This window comes from Tachyglossus aculeatus, chromosome 23 (assembly GCF_015852505.1).
Source record: "Tachyglossus aculeatus isolate mTacAcu1 chromosome 23, mTacAcu1.pri, whole genome shotgun sequence".
NCBI lineage: Eukaryota > Metazoa > Chordata > Mammalia > Monotremata > Tachyglossidae > Tachyglossus > Tachyglossus aculeatus.
In genome coordinates, this window is record NC_052088.1 from 19,314,860 (window position 1) to 19,331,454 (window position 16,595).

The 16,595-nt window shown below is 42.4% G+C and overlaps 1 protein-coding gene across 1 annotated transcript in view; it reads right to left on the reverse strand.

Annotated features, from left to right (window-relative positions):
- The window catches only part of EDIL3 (EGF like repeats and discoidin domains 3), a 319,182-nt gene that overhangs the window by 14,304 nt on the left and 288,283 nt on the right, over positions 1–16,595 (reverse strand). The window contains exon 11 of the mRNA XM_038765904.1: positions 8,544–8,699. Within this exon, the coding sequence (XP_038621832.1) occupies positions 8,544–8,699 (156 nt within the window). The remainder of the gene's footprint in view (positions 1–8,543; positions 8,700–16,595) is intronic.

A 16,595-nucleotide genomic window follows, 5' to 3' on the forward strand; every position in this document is an offset into this window, starting at 1 on the left:
AGTGCCTATGGTATTCACTGAGCACTTACTGTATGTAGAACACAGTACTAAGCATTTGGGAGAGTACAGTTCAGTACAGTTGGTAGACACATCCTCTCCCCTCAAGGAGCTTACAATCTAGTGGAAAAGATGGACATTAAAATGAATTACAGATAGGGGAAGCAAAAGCATGTAAGGATATGTACATAAATACTGAGGGCAGGGAGTGGGATGAATATCAAAGTGCTTAATGAGAATACCCACAACATAGGTGAGGCAGAGGGGAGGGCTAGTAGGGTGGGAAAATGAAGGGCTGAGAATGTGTCCCCTACCTGTAAATCATTTAAAAGCCTGTCCTTCCAGCTAGACTGTAAACTTTTTGAGGGCAGGGATCTTCTTGCCAAATCCAATGGCCACTACGCGTGGCTCAGTGGAAAGAGCCCGGGCTTTGGAGTCAGAGGTCATGGGTTCGAATCCCATCTCCGCCACATATCTGTTGTGTGACCTTGGGCAAGTCACTTAACTTCTCTGAGCCTCAGTTACCTCATCTGTAAAATGGGGATTAAGACTGTGAGCCCCACGTGGGACAACCTGATCACCTTGTATCCCCACAGCGCTTAGAACAGTGCTTTGCACATAGTAAGCACTTAACAAATGCCATTATTATTATTATTATTATTATTACTCCATCCTAATGTTCCTTAACATTTCTGCTGCCTTTAACACTTTGGGTCACCTCCTTCTCCTGGAAATATTATCTAATTGGCTTTACTGATGCCATCCTATCCTGGTTTTTCTCCTGTTTCTCTGGCAATACCTTCTTGGTTTCTTTGACAAGCACCTCCTCTGTCTCCCACCCTCAAACTATAGGTGTCCCTCAGGGCTAAATTCTAGGTTGCTTTCTATTCTCCATCTATAGCCACTTGCCTGGAGAACTCACTTGCTCCCATAGCCTCCACCATCATCTCTATGCAGATGATTCCCAAATCTATGTCTTCAACTCTGACCCCTCTCCCCTTTGTGTGCAGTCTTACATTTCCTCCTGTCTCCAAGACACCTCTACTTGGATGTCCTGTCAGTGCTGCCAGTTTAACATGACCTCACCTCCTCAACAAAACCCTGGCCCCCGCCATGACTTTCCTATCAGCGTATTCAGCACCATTGTCCTCCCTGTCTCACAAACCCATAACCTTGGCATTGTCCTTGAGATTATCCTTGACTCAACTCTCATTCAACACACATTCATTCTGTCACAAAATTCTGTCAGTTTTATCTTCACAATATCTCTAGAATCTACTCTTTCTCTCCATCCAAATTGCTGCCATGCTGATTCAAGCACTCATTTTCCACCTCGACTTCTGTATCAGCCTCCTCACTGACCTCCCCGCCTCCTGTCTCTCCAGGCCATATTTAACTCGGCTATCTGGATCATTTTACACACAAAAAAAGTTCTACTCGCATCTCCCCACTCCTCGAGAAACTCCAGTCTTTACCCATCTACCTCTGAGTCACACAGGAACTCCTTACGATAGGCTTTAAAGCATTCGATCAGCTCGCTCCCTCCTATTTAACCTTGTTGATCTCCTGCCACAACCCTAACCGTACACTCTGCTTCTCTAACACCAACCTACTTTCTCTGCACCTCAATCTCATATATCTCAGCACTGACCCCTTGCCCACATTTTCCTTTGGATCTGGAACTTGCCCTTCAAAACCATACTAAAATCACACCTCCTCCAAGAGGTGTTCCCGGATTCAGCCCTTCATTTTCCCTCTCCACCTTCCTCTCTACATTGACTATGAACTTGGTTGAGCACCCATTAAGCACTGTGATACTCTCTCCCCAGTCCTACATTACATATATATAAATATATATTCTTATACTCTTCTATTTCCCCTAACCCTAATCCACTTTAATGTCTGTCTCCCCCTGTAGTCTGTAAGCTCCCTGTGGGCAGGGATCACATCTACCAACTCTGTGTATTGTACTTTCCCAAATGCTTAGTCCAGTGCTCAAAGTAAGAACTCAATAAATATAACTGATGGGGAGCATGTCTACTAACGATATATTCTCTCGAGTGCTTAGTACAATATTCTACAAAAAGTTTGTGCTCAATGAATGCCACTGATTGACTGACTCAACCCACCGCTATCTGAATTTACAATGTTTCCTCCCAAATCCATTCTTCCTCCCAGTGCCCAACAATCACTTCATTTTCTTCCTGGTGCTCACATCATTATAAACTCAATATCGTTCTAGATTTATCATTTTCTCCCACCTTTTACATACATTCTATCATCAAATCTTTGTTTTTCAGAATTCTCCACATAACCTCCTTTTTCCTCATTCCCACAACCATCGTCCTAGTCTTGGACCTAGTCAACTCCATTCTAGGTTGCCACAACACTGTGCTTGCTGGTCTTACTGCTCCAGTAATTGCTTCTCCCATTAACAAGAATCACCTCTGTCTAGTGTACATGTGATCTTGTCACTTCACAGTTACTACAAGAAGCAAACTGCAACACCTACATCAAGGTTTTAAGGTTCCCAACTAACTGCCCTCTCCCCCTCTTAAAAGCTTTATTTTTCTAAAGAGGATTTCTTTCTCCAGAGGCATTATTCACTTATATTTCAGAGCTGTCAACTGGGCCCTAGAGTTTGCAACTCCATACCGGCTAGCAGTTGCATGGTGTAGTGGATAGGGCAGGGGACTTAGAGTCAGAAGGTCATGGGTTCGAATCCTGGCTCTGCAACTTGACTGCTGTGTGGCCTTGGGCAAGTCACTTCACTTCTCTGTGCCAGTTACCTCATCTGTAAAATGGGGATCAAGACTGTGAGCCCCACATGGGACAGGGATTGTGTCCAACCCAATTTATTTGTTTCCCTTCCAGGGCTTAGTACAGTACCCATAGTAATGCTTAACAAATACCACTATTATTAATATTATTATTAAGACACAAGGATAATTGTGTTTATGATTCACCCTTTTCCATAATCCAGAACGAACACCATTACCTCCTCATAGCATCTTTTTTTCTGATGAGCTGACTGGTTCACCTCAGGTTGCCCCTGACATGAATTTCACCATTGCCAGCCAGATGAATGGAAAACCTGCTCGTGTGATATCAGGCAATTTTATCACGATCTCCTGCTTCTCAAGTTCTTAGATAAATTCCTTTTGAAGAAAGATCACACTTCCTTTCTTCTGTCATTCTGTTTTCTTGTTAGCTAGGTCAGGAACACTCTTCTGTCCCTTTTTAAAGTGTCTGCCAAGTTCTTCTTCCTCTTCATTACTATATTTTTAAAAATGGCATTTGTTACTCTACTCAGTGGTGGGGTGGGTACAAGCTAAACAGGTTGGACACAGTCCACAAACCACATGGGGTTCAGTCTTTTTACAGATGAGGTATCTGAGGCACAGAGCAGATAAGTGACTTGTCCAAGGTCAGACAACAGACAAGTGGCGGAGCTGGGATTAGAACTCAGGAGCTTCTGATTCCCAGGTCTGTGCTCTATCCACTAGATACACTTCTTCTCTGGCTCAGTGTCATCTTTTTCACCCAAGGGACACCCATCTATCAGACTTGCCACCAGACACGGCATCAGAAAGAACAGCAACAGAACCATGGCCCTGGCAACTAGTCTGACCTCTGTCTGTGATGGGCTGGCCCCCTGTTTAGGTCTCAAAATCAAATTCCATTTCAGCTCACGGTCAGTGGCTTATTTCAGCAGGAATGTTAAAGATGCTGGGCTGGGCCTGCCGACTGTGAATACATCCTCACATAGGGACTGGACTGACTTGGAAAATGAGGAGGCCCACTGCTACTGCTACTCCCTCCTCACCTCCCAAAACCCTGTTTACCTAAGTGGGGGCGGGATGGCTGGAGGCCAGTGGGTGAAGACTGGGCTTCTGTCACAGATTCCCCCAAGCCCTAGGAAGTGGGCATGTCCCCAGGCTGCTGCCGACTTGGGCTTGCCCCTGCCAGGATTGGAAACAGCTGGCTCAAAGAACCCCAGCTGGATGAGGATGCGAGTCCTGTGGGGTAGCCTGAATTCAACCAGGGAACATACAGACGTGCTCTACGGCATGTTGTCAGGCTAAATGAGGCTCCGGCAACTTGGGTTTTCTCCGCTTCTAAAAGTCGTTACTTCTGGCCTTGCGTGTTTACTTGCCCAAGAGAAAAACAAAACAAACAACTTGATTCTTTACCCCTCCCATCTTAATTCACCACCTTAACCCTAGAAAAGTCAGGATTCTACTTCAAAATGGGGAGCCTTAGAGAAAGTTTCGATTTACTTTTCGATTTGAAATGAGTGAGTTTCATTAAACCCAGATTCTTTCAGGAGTTCTAGAAAAGCTCATCCACACCGGCCTCTGTTGATCAGAGGGAGGCTACTGAGAGACCCAGATGGCAACCAGAAAATACAACTGGTTCCAGTTAGAAACTGAAGTTGCCAAACTCAGTCCCCAAAAGATTCTCCAGGGAAATCAAAGCACTTTATTTTTAGATGAAAATAACTGTTTTGTCCTTGCAATCTCAACCAGAATTCCCTGTTCAAATCTAAAGCCAAATTCCAAATTGGATAATTGCATTCAACATTTCTACAGTTTTGTGGTACCTTAAATTACAGAGGTAATTTACCAAACAGTGCTAAAATCACAGATGCAGAGTGACTGCTGTTTTCCACTGAGTGGGAGAGATAGGTCAGTTTTGTTGAAACTATATGATTTAAGATTTCAAGAGTTGATGAGAAATCTTTCCCCCCCAACCCCGCCGTTTTCAAGTTTGCACATTAAGGACTTTTTGGGTCAATTTATGCAAAATATTTCTAAAGTCTTCATGACAACAACTAGATAGTATAAAAGGTCAGTTTGAGAACTGCCTTTTAAACTATTCAACACACACATTTTGATGCCTTTGAAGATGGGAGCACATTTAGTGTTCCGTGCTAAAAAGGATTTGAATCTCCTCTAGAATGTAAGCTCCTCATGGGCAGGGAACGTGTCTACCAACTCTGCTGTGCTCTACTCTCCCAAGGGCCTAGGTTAGTGCTCTGCACATAGTAAGGGCTTAATTAATATGATTAATTAATTGATTGATCCCTGTTGTTAAAGAAAAGTATGCATGGCAAGAAAACAAACCCAAAGCTTCAATACTGTGCCTGAATATTCATTCTAAAACTTGGGATATTTGAAAATAAAAATGAAGTTGTTGAAATTGTTAACTGTAGGAATAGTGAGCTACTGACCTCTAGTTGAGGAGAACAAGATAGCTATTTTACTCCAGTCAAATTTGAAATGTATTTTCTGGCCATGCATTGGTTTCCTATGGCTTAGAGGACAGGGAGAGTATTCATACATTCCAGGAATCTCATCCACTCCACTTACACCAAACATGGACTCTAGCTATTATTTTAAGATTTACTTATTTAACCTTTTTTCCCAAGTCTTTGATTTTGCATCTGCTCTAGGTTTTTGTGTACAATAAACAGAAACTACACCAGTGGCAAAGGAGAGAAAACCTACTGACCTGTCAATACAAGTGCTGCCATTTGATATGAGCAGCTCGACATATATGTCTTTCTGATTGAGACGGCTTATGTATTTCTTAAAGCTATGTAGGAAAAAATTTTCAACGAAGTCACCCTAGTGTTTTAGAACAGTGCTCCAGCGCTTAGAACAGTGCTTTGCACATAGTAAGCGCTTAATAAATGCCATCATCATCATCATAAGATGTGTTTGCAAACCCCAAATCCTTTTAGGCATTATTTATAATGCTTTTATTCATATTAGTGTCTATCTTCCCCTCTAGACTGTAAATTTGTTATGGGAAGGGAACACGTCTGCTAATCTATTGTAATAATAATAATAATAATAATAATAATAATAGTATTAAGCACTTACTATGTGCCAAGCACTGTTCTAAGCACTGGTTACTCTCCCAAGTGCTTAAAATAGTGCTCTGCACATAGTAAGAGCTCAATAAATACCATTGATTGATTATAAACACTCAAGACACTGTTAACCATTTGAAAAATCAAATAACTGCATGTGTGTGGACACATGAATATATATAATTATGTCTGCCGGTGTTGATTTTATAATGGGGCATGCATATGTGGATAAAATCTTGTATGAAGCATCATCTTCAATCATAAGATAGAAGATGTAATGAAACACACACACATCCTATTATAAAAAGCACATTTATCCAAATCCAGCTCAGCAATTTAATGAATACTTATATTCCATCCACTTTATAGGCATTTATTTCCATTTCTTTTCCCTTCCGAAAACACAGGAGAAAGAAAGAGGTCATTTTGAAAATGGTAACACACTGCCCATGCAAAATACCTTCTACTAAAATAAAAAATACTAGTTACCCTAAACGTACATATCTCTAACTTCAAACCATATCAATCCATAACAATCTGAAAAGGCAAACAATCCCTTCTATACTCGTTCAGATGAACTAATAAAATCAGGAAACCTATAATTGTTTCTAGAAAGCAATTTCCAAACTAACTTAGTAAAACCACCTGAAGTCTTGATTAGAAAACTACATTACCAGCAGATAGTATACCTTAATTCGTTTCTGTTTACTCAACATCACGCTTCGTTTTTCCATTCATTACACTTTTAATATTCACTATATCAAACAAATCCAAAGCTATTATTATATTTACATAAAGCATTATGAATCAGCTCAGTGTGGGAGTCACAGTAGAATTGAATTTTCTGCCTTTAATAGCATCAGGTCTGCCTGGTATGTATAATATCGGCCATATCTGCACAAACATTTCCTATATTACCTAATCTAATGTAGCCAATCTAATTGAATCTCCAACCAGATATCAACAGAGATGCCCTAAGCAGGAAAGCCTGTGAGGGTAGTTGGGGTCAGCACCAACTACCACCAGCTGCTTCTCCAGCTCCCAGACTCAACCTCCCAATTGTTGCTACCTGAAAAATGCGGGGGTGTTTAGGGAAGACATCGAGGGAGTCCTCAGGCAGCCTGGATAAGGGGAAAGGCGGGGACCTTGCAGTGTTGTGCAGTAGCTGTCCCTGGATCAATCAGAAAGCACACCCAGAAAAATTGTCCCATTTGCACAGCCAGTATGGCATATTCATTCATTCAGTTGTATTTATTGAGCGCTTACTGTGGGTAGAGCACTGTACTAAGCACTTGGAAAGTACAATTTGGCAACAAGTAGAGACAATCCCTACCCAACAACGGGCTCACTGTCTAGAAGGGGGGAGACAGACAACAAAACCAAACAAGTAGACAGGCATCAATAGCATCAATAAATAGAATTATAAATATATACATATCGTTAATACAATAAATATGTACATATATGCACAAGTGCTGTGGGGCAGGGAGGGGGGTAGAGCAGAGGGAGGGAGTCGGGGTGATGGGGAGGGAAGGAGGAGCAGAGGAAAACGGGGGCTCAGTCTGGGAAGGTCTCCTGGAGAAGGTGAGATTTCAGTAGGGCTTTGAAAAGTGGGGAAGTGTGCTAGTTTGGAAGATGTGTGGAAGGAGGGCATTCCGGGCCAGGGGAAGGACATGGGCCAGGGGTCGAAGGTGGGACAGGCGAGAATGAGACTCAGTGAGGAGATAGCGGCAACAGAGGAGCGGTGTGTGCGGGCTAGAGAAGGAGAGAAGGGAGGTGAGGTAGGAGGGGGCAAGGTGATGGAGAGCTTTGAAGCCAACAGTGAGGAGTTTTTGCTTGAAACAAAGATTGATAGGCAACCACTGGGGATTTTTGAGGAGAAAGATAATCCGGGCAGCAGAGTGAAGAGGGGAGAGGCATAATGGATAGCGCATGGGCCTGGGATTCGGATTGTCAGGGGTTCTAATCTTACCTCTGCCACTCATCTATAGTATGACCTTTGCGAGTCACTTCCCTGGGCCTCAGCTATCTCATCTGTGAAATGGGGATTGAGACCGTGAGCCCCAAATGGGGCAGGGACTGTGTCCAACCCAATTTGCTTGACTCCATCCCAGCGCTCAGTAAGGTGCCTGGCACATGATAAGTGCTTAAGAGATATTTTTTTTCCAGATCTTTCCAGCCAAATCACCCTCAAAATCTTGTTAACGGATAAGGTGGCAGGTCTCGGAGCTTTTAAAGAACTTTGTGTAGCCTGATAAAAATTCTCTCAGCTGATCTTGTATTTGCCCCTGGAAAAGTCAGCTAATAATGAGGAGGGCCACTTGCAGTATAGTTCAGATAATAGAGGGATAAAAATAACTTTTACGAAGTAAAAATTGTGAAAAGAGAACCACATTAAAACAGAAAGAAATTTTGTAGTGAAGTCATGTGATATAATTTGGCATACACTATTTGGAAGGGGGCAGTGTTTCTTTTGATTCCATCCTATTCACTGGACAGTGCTGGGACAGCATAGACCCACTGAAAGTAAGGATCTTTATGTCCTATAATTTTTGTTTTCTCTGACCAAATGCATATAGAACACATGGCCCTGCAGGCTCCTGCCACTGATTTGATGTTTGCTTTAAAACCTTCTATACATTAATCTTTATTTAGCTTATTGCCTTACCTTGTCTTTTCTTTGCTTTTCATCCTGGTACACAGTCCAGCGCGCTCCATCATTACTGTAAGCTAATTTATAGGAACCTACAAACTGTACGTGACCGAAATCCTTAGCTCCTTGAGTAATTATGCCAGTCACTTTGGTAGGGACTAGAAGGTCTACCTAAAAAGAGAAACAAACAAAGCAAAATTTAATTTTGCCACACACAACGTAGTGTTACAGTCTGATAAAGCACACAGCATGAGAAACAGCAAGTAGTGTTGAGAAAGTCTAAAAAACAAATAATGCATAGTTATTTACTGGTGAGAAACAGATTTCCCAGCTAATCTTAACACTGAATGCCTTCCATTTAAATTAGCTCATTGCTGAATTTAGTCTCCACTGAATTTGATCACAACTTTCAGAATTTAAAGATTGCCAATAAAAAAACAATCTCCATCCTTATTCCATCAATGTTGCCAAATTCAATCAGACATGAAAGGAAAATTCTGTCATTAACCATGGAAACTGTTTTTTACAGGAAACCAGAATGTTGAAAAATACAGAAGCAGGGGGAGTTAAGGTCAGGGATTCATTGAATAAAAAATAATAATTTTGGAGGCATGAATTGAGACATCTGTGGTAATACTCCCATATGCAATTTCTATATCTGTGAACCTGTGCTTAAAGTAAACTTTGGTAATTATCAGACACTAAAATGATCAATATGTAATTTCAATACAAAGGCTAGGAATTGATTTCATAAATGACAGAGATTTCCCTCCATTTTTCACTTTTAAATCCTTTTATTACCTCTTCTAACAATGTGATTTGTCTGACTTGTATGATAAACTTACAGAATTCGTTGTTATCCTGCTTTTGGTTTTTGTTTTTTTTAAATTAGCCACCGGTGCTCCCTCCTCCCTCTTTAACCTTTTAGCACCAGTCGTCATGCTTGCCTTTCACGATCTTCACCTTGGGAGGCAGATACTGGGAAGACAGCTAGGGGCCAGGAAACCACAGGGATAGCTGGAAATGAGAAACTTCAGCATGGTAGTAGGAACGGTTTGGATGGGACTTCACACCTCTGGCGGCGGGTGGGGGGTGTTTGGCCTCATTCCCTCCTGCCTGCATCCTCTAACCTAGAAATCTGGATTGTCTCAGCCCATTCTTTCTTCGATTTTCAGGCTTGGGCCTTTCTATTTTCTACCTCCCTCACTCTCCCTCCATCCATCCTCTGCTGCCCTCAGCGAGGGGATTATGGAACATGGAGCAAAGCCCTCTGTGCAGGTGTGACAATTTGATGAGAAAATCTAATGCAGTATATTCCTCTGGCTATCTTAGAATGGACCACTAGATATAGATTTGGGGGTCTCATTTGACCTGGGAGGTGAGCCCCACCTCCGGGCCTGACACAATAGTTCATATCCACTTTACTGTGCTGCTGGCTCTGCTATTAAGTCGACATCTACCTAGGGAGAGGTGCAAGATGATGGAATTGTGGGAGCAGAAATGTTATTTGGGATTTGGCCTTCTCCACTCAACCATAGCAAATGCTAGCCCATCTGAGACCTAGCACTAGATCCAATAAACATATGGTTCCTCATCTGAGAATCTTGGGATTCCTGCTCAATTCATCCATATGGATCTACTTCTCCCGCTTTGTTGAGTTACCCCTCTCTTCTCCAATCCTTCCATTTTCAAAACACACCCACTTTCGCATCCTCAATCCCAATTTAAGCACGAATGACCTAGGCAAAGGTTAATCCTCTGCAAAGGGCCCAGCAGATTGTTAAGGATCAATTATTATTTAATAACTACAACAGAAAAAATTCACAAAGTGAAATCCACAAAGACAGCACAAGAAATAGAAGTAGTGGTAGTTATGGTGTTCATTGAGTGGTTACTGAGTGCAGAGCAAGAATATGAGCTCCTTGTGGGCAGGGAACACATCACCTGTATTTTGTACTTCCTAAGTACAACTGGTATTTGTACACCTAGTGGGCCCTCAAACACTGTCATTATTGTTACATATACTCAAATTGGGAATACACATATAGAAATATTCTAAATTTTCATCTTTAAATTTTACCCCAATTTGCAAAACAGAACATCTCTTCCGTTAAGATCTTCCCATCATCTTGGGTTAAGAGGGGTTTTCCAGCGGCTTTTTTCCATCATGTTTCCTAACAGCACCTTGGTTTTCTACTGGGTGGAAATGTTTCCCCTACGTTACATCTTTTGGCTCTTCGAGCCAGATGTGTTTTTCTCCCACCTTAACGGTGCCCTCCCCCAACATTTGGCTGACCTAGAAATGTTTTTTTCCATTTTGTTCTAGTTTAGTCCAGTTTCCTACTTGCACAGGCAGCAGTCTGTTCAAACTGGACTTAATCATCCCAATTTCTACATCGCCTGTGACACACACTCTCTCCAACATAAATAGAAGCAGTTACTCATAGGGCCTGGGCTTAACTTGGGAATGCTCAAGTGGAGTGACACAAAACACACTCTGTTCAGGACTACCTAGAGAGAATGTGGGCCAGGTCCCACCCAAGCTTGCCAGGATGGCCACCACCCTTCTTTTCCACCCTGGCTCCATCCTGGGCCTTGCCTAGTCTGGCCACAAGAGCTACACAAAAGGTTCAGGGTGACCTGTGCGTTTGTCACCTTAGAGTCCTATGGCCTGAGGTGTCTTGGAGACCAGCTGGTCTAGCTGGAACATATCATCGCTGGGAGAGGAGGAGGCTACTTTTAACATCAAACGGACCCAGCCCTTTGGCCAAATGGGTGACCTCTGCTCTCTGTCATGCTCAGCATTCAACTTACTTCATAATTCTGTTCACGGGTGAAAGAAATAAATATTTTGGCCAGAGAGGACAGCATGTAATGCCCCTGCTCTGTGGACTGTGAAGTGGCAGTTATGTGTCACTGGCTAACGGGCAGTAGTGGCGGCAACTCATTTCCTCTCTCCTCCTCCCCCTCCATTAGGGACTTGTGGGGGAGGGAAGGGCAGCTACCAGGCTTTCTGCCAACCAACACTGTACTCCAACTGCCATTCGCAATGATTTTACATAAATAAATCCTCACGAACACTACAGAGGAGGCAGGTGGGTGGAAAGATGGAGGGAAAGGTTATAACCACCTCGATTTTTTCTGGACTCACGAAAGAGTTTAAGTGTAAACCACTTAATTGACTTAGAAAATTATGAAACTGAATTTGGTTGTGAAGGTCAAGATAAAAGCTGTGTTTTCAGGCATCTGCATGGGCCCCTGACAGATGGGCAGATCGAACAAGATTGGATAACCTAGGCAACGAACCTCATTTTTATGAGCATTCAATCCTGAGGGGGAAGAGAGGCTAATCGGAAAGAGGCCCAGATAAATAGAATATGCAAAAGAAGAGAACAAAGACACCAGGGAGATTGGCCAGGAAAAATATGACATTGCTGTATGCTCTGTTCCACCTTTACCTACATACCCAATTACTTCCTTGGGGGGGGTGGGGGGGGGGGTGGGGGGGGGAGTGGAGGTGATGGGTAAAGGCTGTTTCAAATTGCTTCTTGTATTCTATAAAATTCATTGAATTGACACACTGTTACTGCTAACATGGGAACTTCAAATTTGAATAACTTTCTGGACCTGACAAAAGTTGGTGGTAGCTTCTGGAGGAAAATATTCGGGTAGTCCCCCTAATTATGAGGTTAATGCATTTGTTACTCATAAGTGGACTCTTATTTGAATACAATTATAAATGATCACCAAGTAATGGTGTCTCTCATAGCATGTATCTGGCTATTATTTCTGAGACTGTTGGTCCTTGAAATGGGAGTAGCACATACTCAATTCTTTCAGATTTGTTTTTCTTCTCTAGATTTTGGCTAGTCAGAATGGGGAATATTCTTCCATCCAAGGGGTGGGTATCTGGATCCAGGAGAGTGTGATGGTGGAAAAAAAAAGTTACATGCATGTCTGTGGCAATAGACTCAGAGAACTACAATATGAAATTTCCTTAAAATGTGGCTCTGCAAGAATGCACTCTCCACATAACGGAGAAATGTGGTCCCATCCAAACTGCTACCATGCTGCTCCAAGAAGTTGCCATATTATTCTGCCTGATAATTCTGTTATACTGTACTCTCCCAAGTGCTTAGTCCAGTGCTCTGAACATAGGGAGCACTCAATACACTGGTTGATTAAAAACAGTATTAAAACAAACAAACAAAAAAAACCCTCCACTGGTTGCCCATCCACCTCCACCCCGCACAGAGTCCCATCATCCTCAGCTTTAAGGCTTCCAATCAACTCTCCACAACATCTCTTCTCACTCTTCTCTCATTAAAACCCAGCCTGGACTCTTTGCTCCTCTTTTATCAACCTATTCCCTGTTGTTCACTTTCAAATCACCTGCCTCTTGCTCACGTCCTCCCTCTTGTCCATACTCTTTCCCTCTCCAATCAATCAATCAATAGTATTTATTGAGCACTTACTGTGTGCAGAGCACTGTACTAAGTGCTTGGGAAGTACAAGTTGGCAACATATAGAGACAGTCCCTACCCAACAGTGAGCTCACAGTCTAGAAGGGGGAGACAGACAACAAAACCAAACATATTAACAAAATAAAATAAAATAAAATAAAATGGCAGATCACTCATCTTACCATCTGTATTGTCCTAAGAGAATCACACCTCCTGCAGGAAGTCCTTCCTGACTAATCATTCATTCCACACTGTATTTCCCTCCATCATCCCCTAGGCACTTTGAGACTCACCACACTGCAGTAATACACATATATTTAAAATCTGTCACTTCTCCTACCTGTAATTCATTTTCATATCTGTATCCCCAACTTGACTGTAAGATACTTCAGGATAGGGACCATGTCTACCAACTCTATTGTACTCTTCTGATCGAGCAATCAGTCAATCAGATTTACTGAGCCTGTGCTCTGTGCAGAGTACTGTACTAAGTTCTTGGGAGAGGACAATAGATTTAGTAGACATGTTTCCTGCCCACAGTGACTTTACAGTAATTGCTCAATAAAGACCACTGACTGACTGATCGATTGATTAATTATTTTGGAAAATGCCACAGAAGATATTACGAGACTAATTCTGTAAGCTGAAAATAACAGATACTTTTCAGGGTCGTGATTGTTGTTCACTGTACCTTACCTCACTGTACCTTGCTCTCGCCTGTCCCACCGTCAACTCCCGGCTCATATCCTTCCCCTGGCATGGAATGCCCTCCCTTCAATCAATCAATCAATCAATCAATCAATTGTATTTATTGAGCGCTTACTGTGTGCAGAGCACTGTACTAAGCGCTTGGGAAGTACAAACTGGCAACATATAGAGACCTTCACACATCTGCCAAGCTAGCTCTCTTCTTCCTTTCAAAGCCCTACTGAGAGCTCACCTCCTCCAAGAGACGTTCCTAGACTGAGCCCCCTTTTTCCTCTCCCCCCCGCCCTACCTCCTTCCCCTCCCAACAGCACTTGTGTATATATTTGTACAGATTTATTACTCTATTTTACTTGTACATATTTACTATTCTATTTATTTTGTTAATGATGTGCATATAGCTTTAATTCTATTTGTTCTGACGACTTTGACACCTGTCTACATGCTTTGTTTTGTTGTCTGTCTCCCCCTTCTAGACTGTGAGCCCATTTTTGGGTAGGAACCATCTTTATATGTTGCCAACTTGTCCTTCCCAAACACTTAGTACAGTGCTCTGCACACAGTAAGCGCTCAATAAACATGATTGAATGAATGAATGAATGTTCGCTCTACAGCCCAGTCCACACCCTCCGCTCCTCCACCGCTGATCTCCTCACCGTACCTCGCTCTCGCCTGTCCCGCCATCAACCCCCAGCCCACGTCATCCCCCGGGCCTGGAATGCCCTCCCTCTGCCCATCCGCCAAGCTAGCTCTCTTCCTCCCTTCAAGGCCCTGCTGAGAGCTCACCTCCTCCAGGAGGCCTTCCCAGATTGAGCCCCTTCCTTCCTCTCCCCCTCGTCCTCCTCTCCATCCCCCCATCTTACCTCCCTCCCTTCCCCACAGCACCTGTATATATGTATATATGTTTGTACATATTTTTTTTACTCTATTTATTTATTTATTTAATTTATTTGTACATATCTATTCTATTTATTTTATTTTGTTAGTATGTTTGGTTTTGTTCTCTGTCTCCCCCTTTTAGACTGTGAGCCCACTGTTGGGTAGGGACTGTCTCTATATGTTGCCAATTTGTACTTCCCAAGCGCTTAGTACAGTGCTCTGCACATAGTAAGCGCTCAGTAAATACGATTGATGATGATGTATATCTCTTACTTGAAATGCGGAAAATATATCTAAAATGCTGCATAGCAGAATATCTACGTTATAATTCTGGTTAATGATATTTTTAATTTATAAACCCAGAAGGACTTTGGCTAGGTTCTTGTCAGCACCGGTGAGTGGTGAGTTGCCATGATAGGGCCCACAGTCACCTTTCTCTCAGTTCTTCTTGAAGATGATAATGGCTCTTTACAAAAGGCATACAAAAAGTATCATAAACAAGGTATAAACAGTAAAGAATGATGCCAATATGTCATTAAGCTAACAACTTAGCTACCATCCATTTATCTAATTTCTATTTTAGTAAATATCAGAAAAGCATTTGAAGAAAATATCTGGAACACGTTTTAGGAAACATAATGCCTTCTCCATTAGATTCCAAGAGGGTATCTCACTTATGTCTTAAAAAAGAAAAGGGTAAATCAAAAAAATTATTGCAGGGCGATGGGTGAATTATCATGTCTCTTCTATGCACCTTTCAAATCTGATTTTGATTAGGCTTCAAACTTTGACTCATTCCGGGCATAAGAAATCGGGAGGCAACCCAGGGAATTAGTTGTACAACAGGATCATTATTAACTAATTACAGAAAGAACTAAGGTTGAAAGCGAACCCCTATTCAAAGAACAAGGTGATAGCCAAGGTTTGTCATTGGATGAGAATGTTTGAAACACATTTTCTCCTTCCAGATTTTGTGGCTACAATTTTCAAATTCGCAGTAAGTGCTCAATAAATATGAATGAATGAATGAATGAATGAATGTACTTAGCACTTGGAAAGTACAATTCAGCAACCAAAGAGAGACAATCCCTGCCCTCAATGGGCTTACAGTCTAGAAGGGGGGAGATAGACATCAAAACAAGTAAATAGGCATCAATAGAAATAAATAGAATTATAGATATTCTATAACAAGAGCTGTGGGAGAGGGGAGGTAGAGCAAAGCGAGTGAGTCGGGGCAATGTGGAGGGGAGGGGGAGCTGAGGAAAGGGGGGCTTAATCTGGGAAGGCCTCTTGGAGGAGGACAGTCTTCAGTAGGGCTTTGAAGTGTGGAAATATGATTGGCGGATTTGAGGAGGGAGGGTGTTTCTGGCCAGAGGTAGGACTTGGGCCAGGGGTCGATGGTGAGACAGGTGAGAACAAGGCACAGTGAAAAGGTTAGCACCAGAGGAGTGGACTGCATCAGCTGGGCTGTAGAAGGAGAGAGGGAGGTGAGGTAAGAAGGGGCAAGGTGATGGAGAGCTCTGAAGCCTATTGTGAGGAGTTAGTCCCTGCAATACCCAAAGCAAAAAAAAAGAAGAACTTCTGGTGTCTCTCACATTATTTTGATGTGTCAGATCACATGAATCCCATCCCAGGACTTTCTAACCTTAACTTTTTTGGTACTCTATGAGAGTAATTTTCTTAAGTCATATCATGGAACAACTATTTTAATTGAGGATCTTTATGAGGACAGGGGACACCTCTCCCATAAATTGCTCACATCAAGGAGGAGTAAACTGCTTCCAAATGCTTTGAGAAGAAGTACGGCCTAGTGGATAGAATATGGGCTTGGAAGTCGGAAGGACCTGGGTCCCAATCCTGAATCCAACACTTGTCCGCTGTGTGACCTTGGCCAAGTCACTTTACTTTATGCCTCAGTTCCCTCACCTGTAAAATTGGGATTTAAACTGTGAGCCCCATATTGGATGTGGACTGTGTCCAACCTGATTATCTTATCTTTACCCAACAAACACCATTAAAA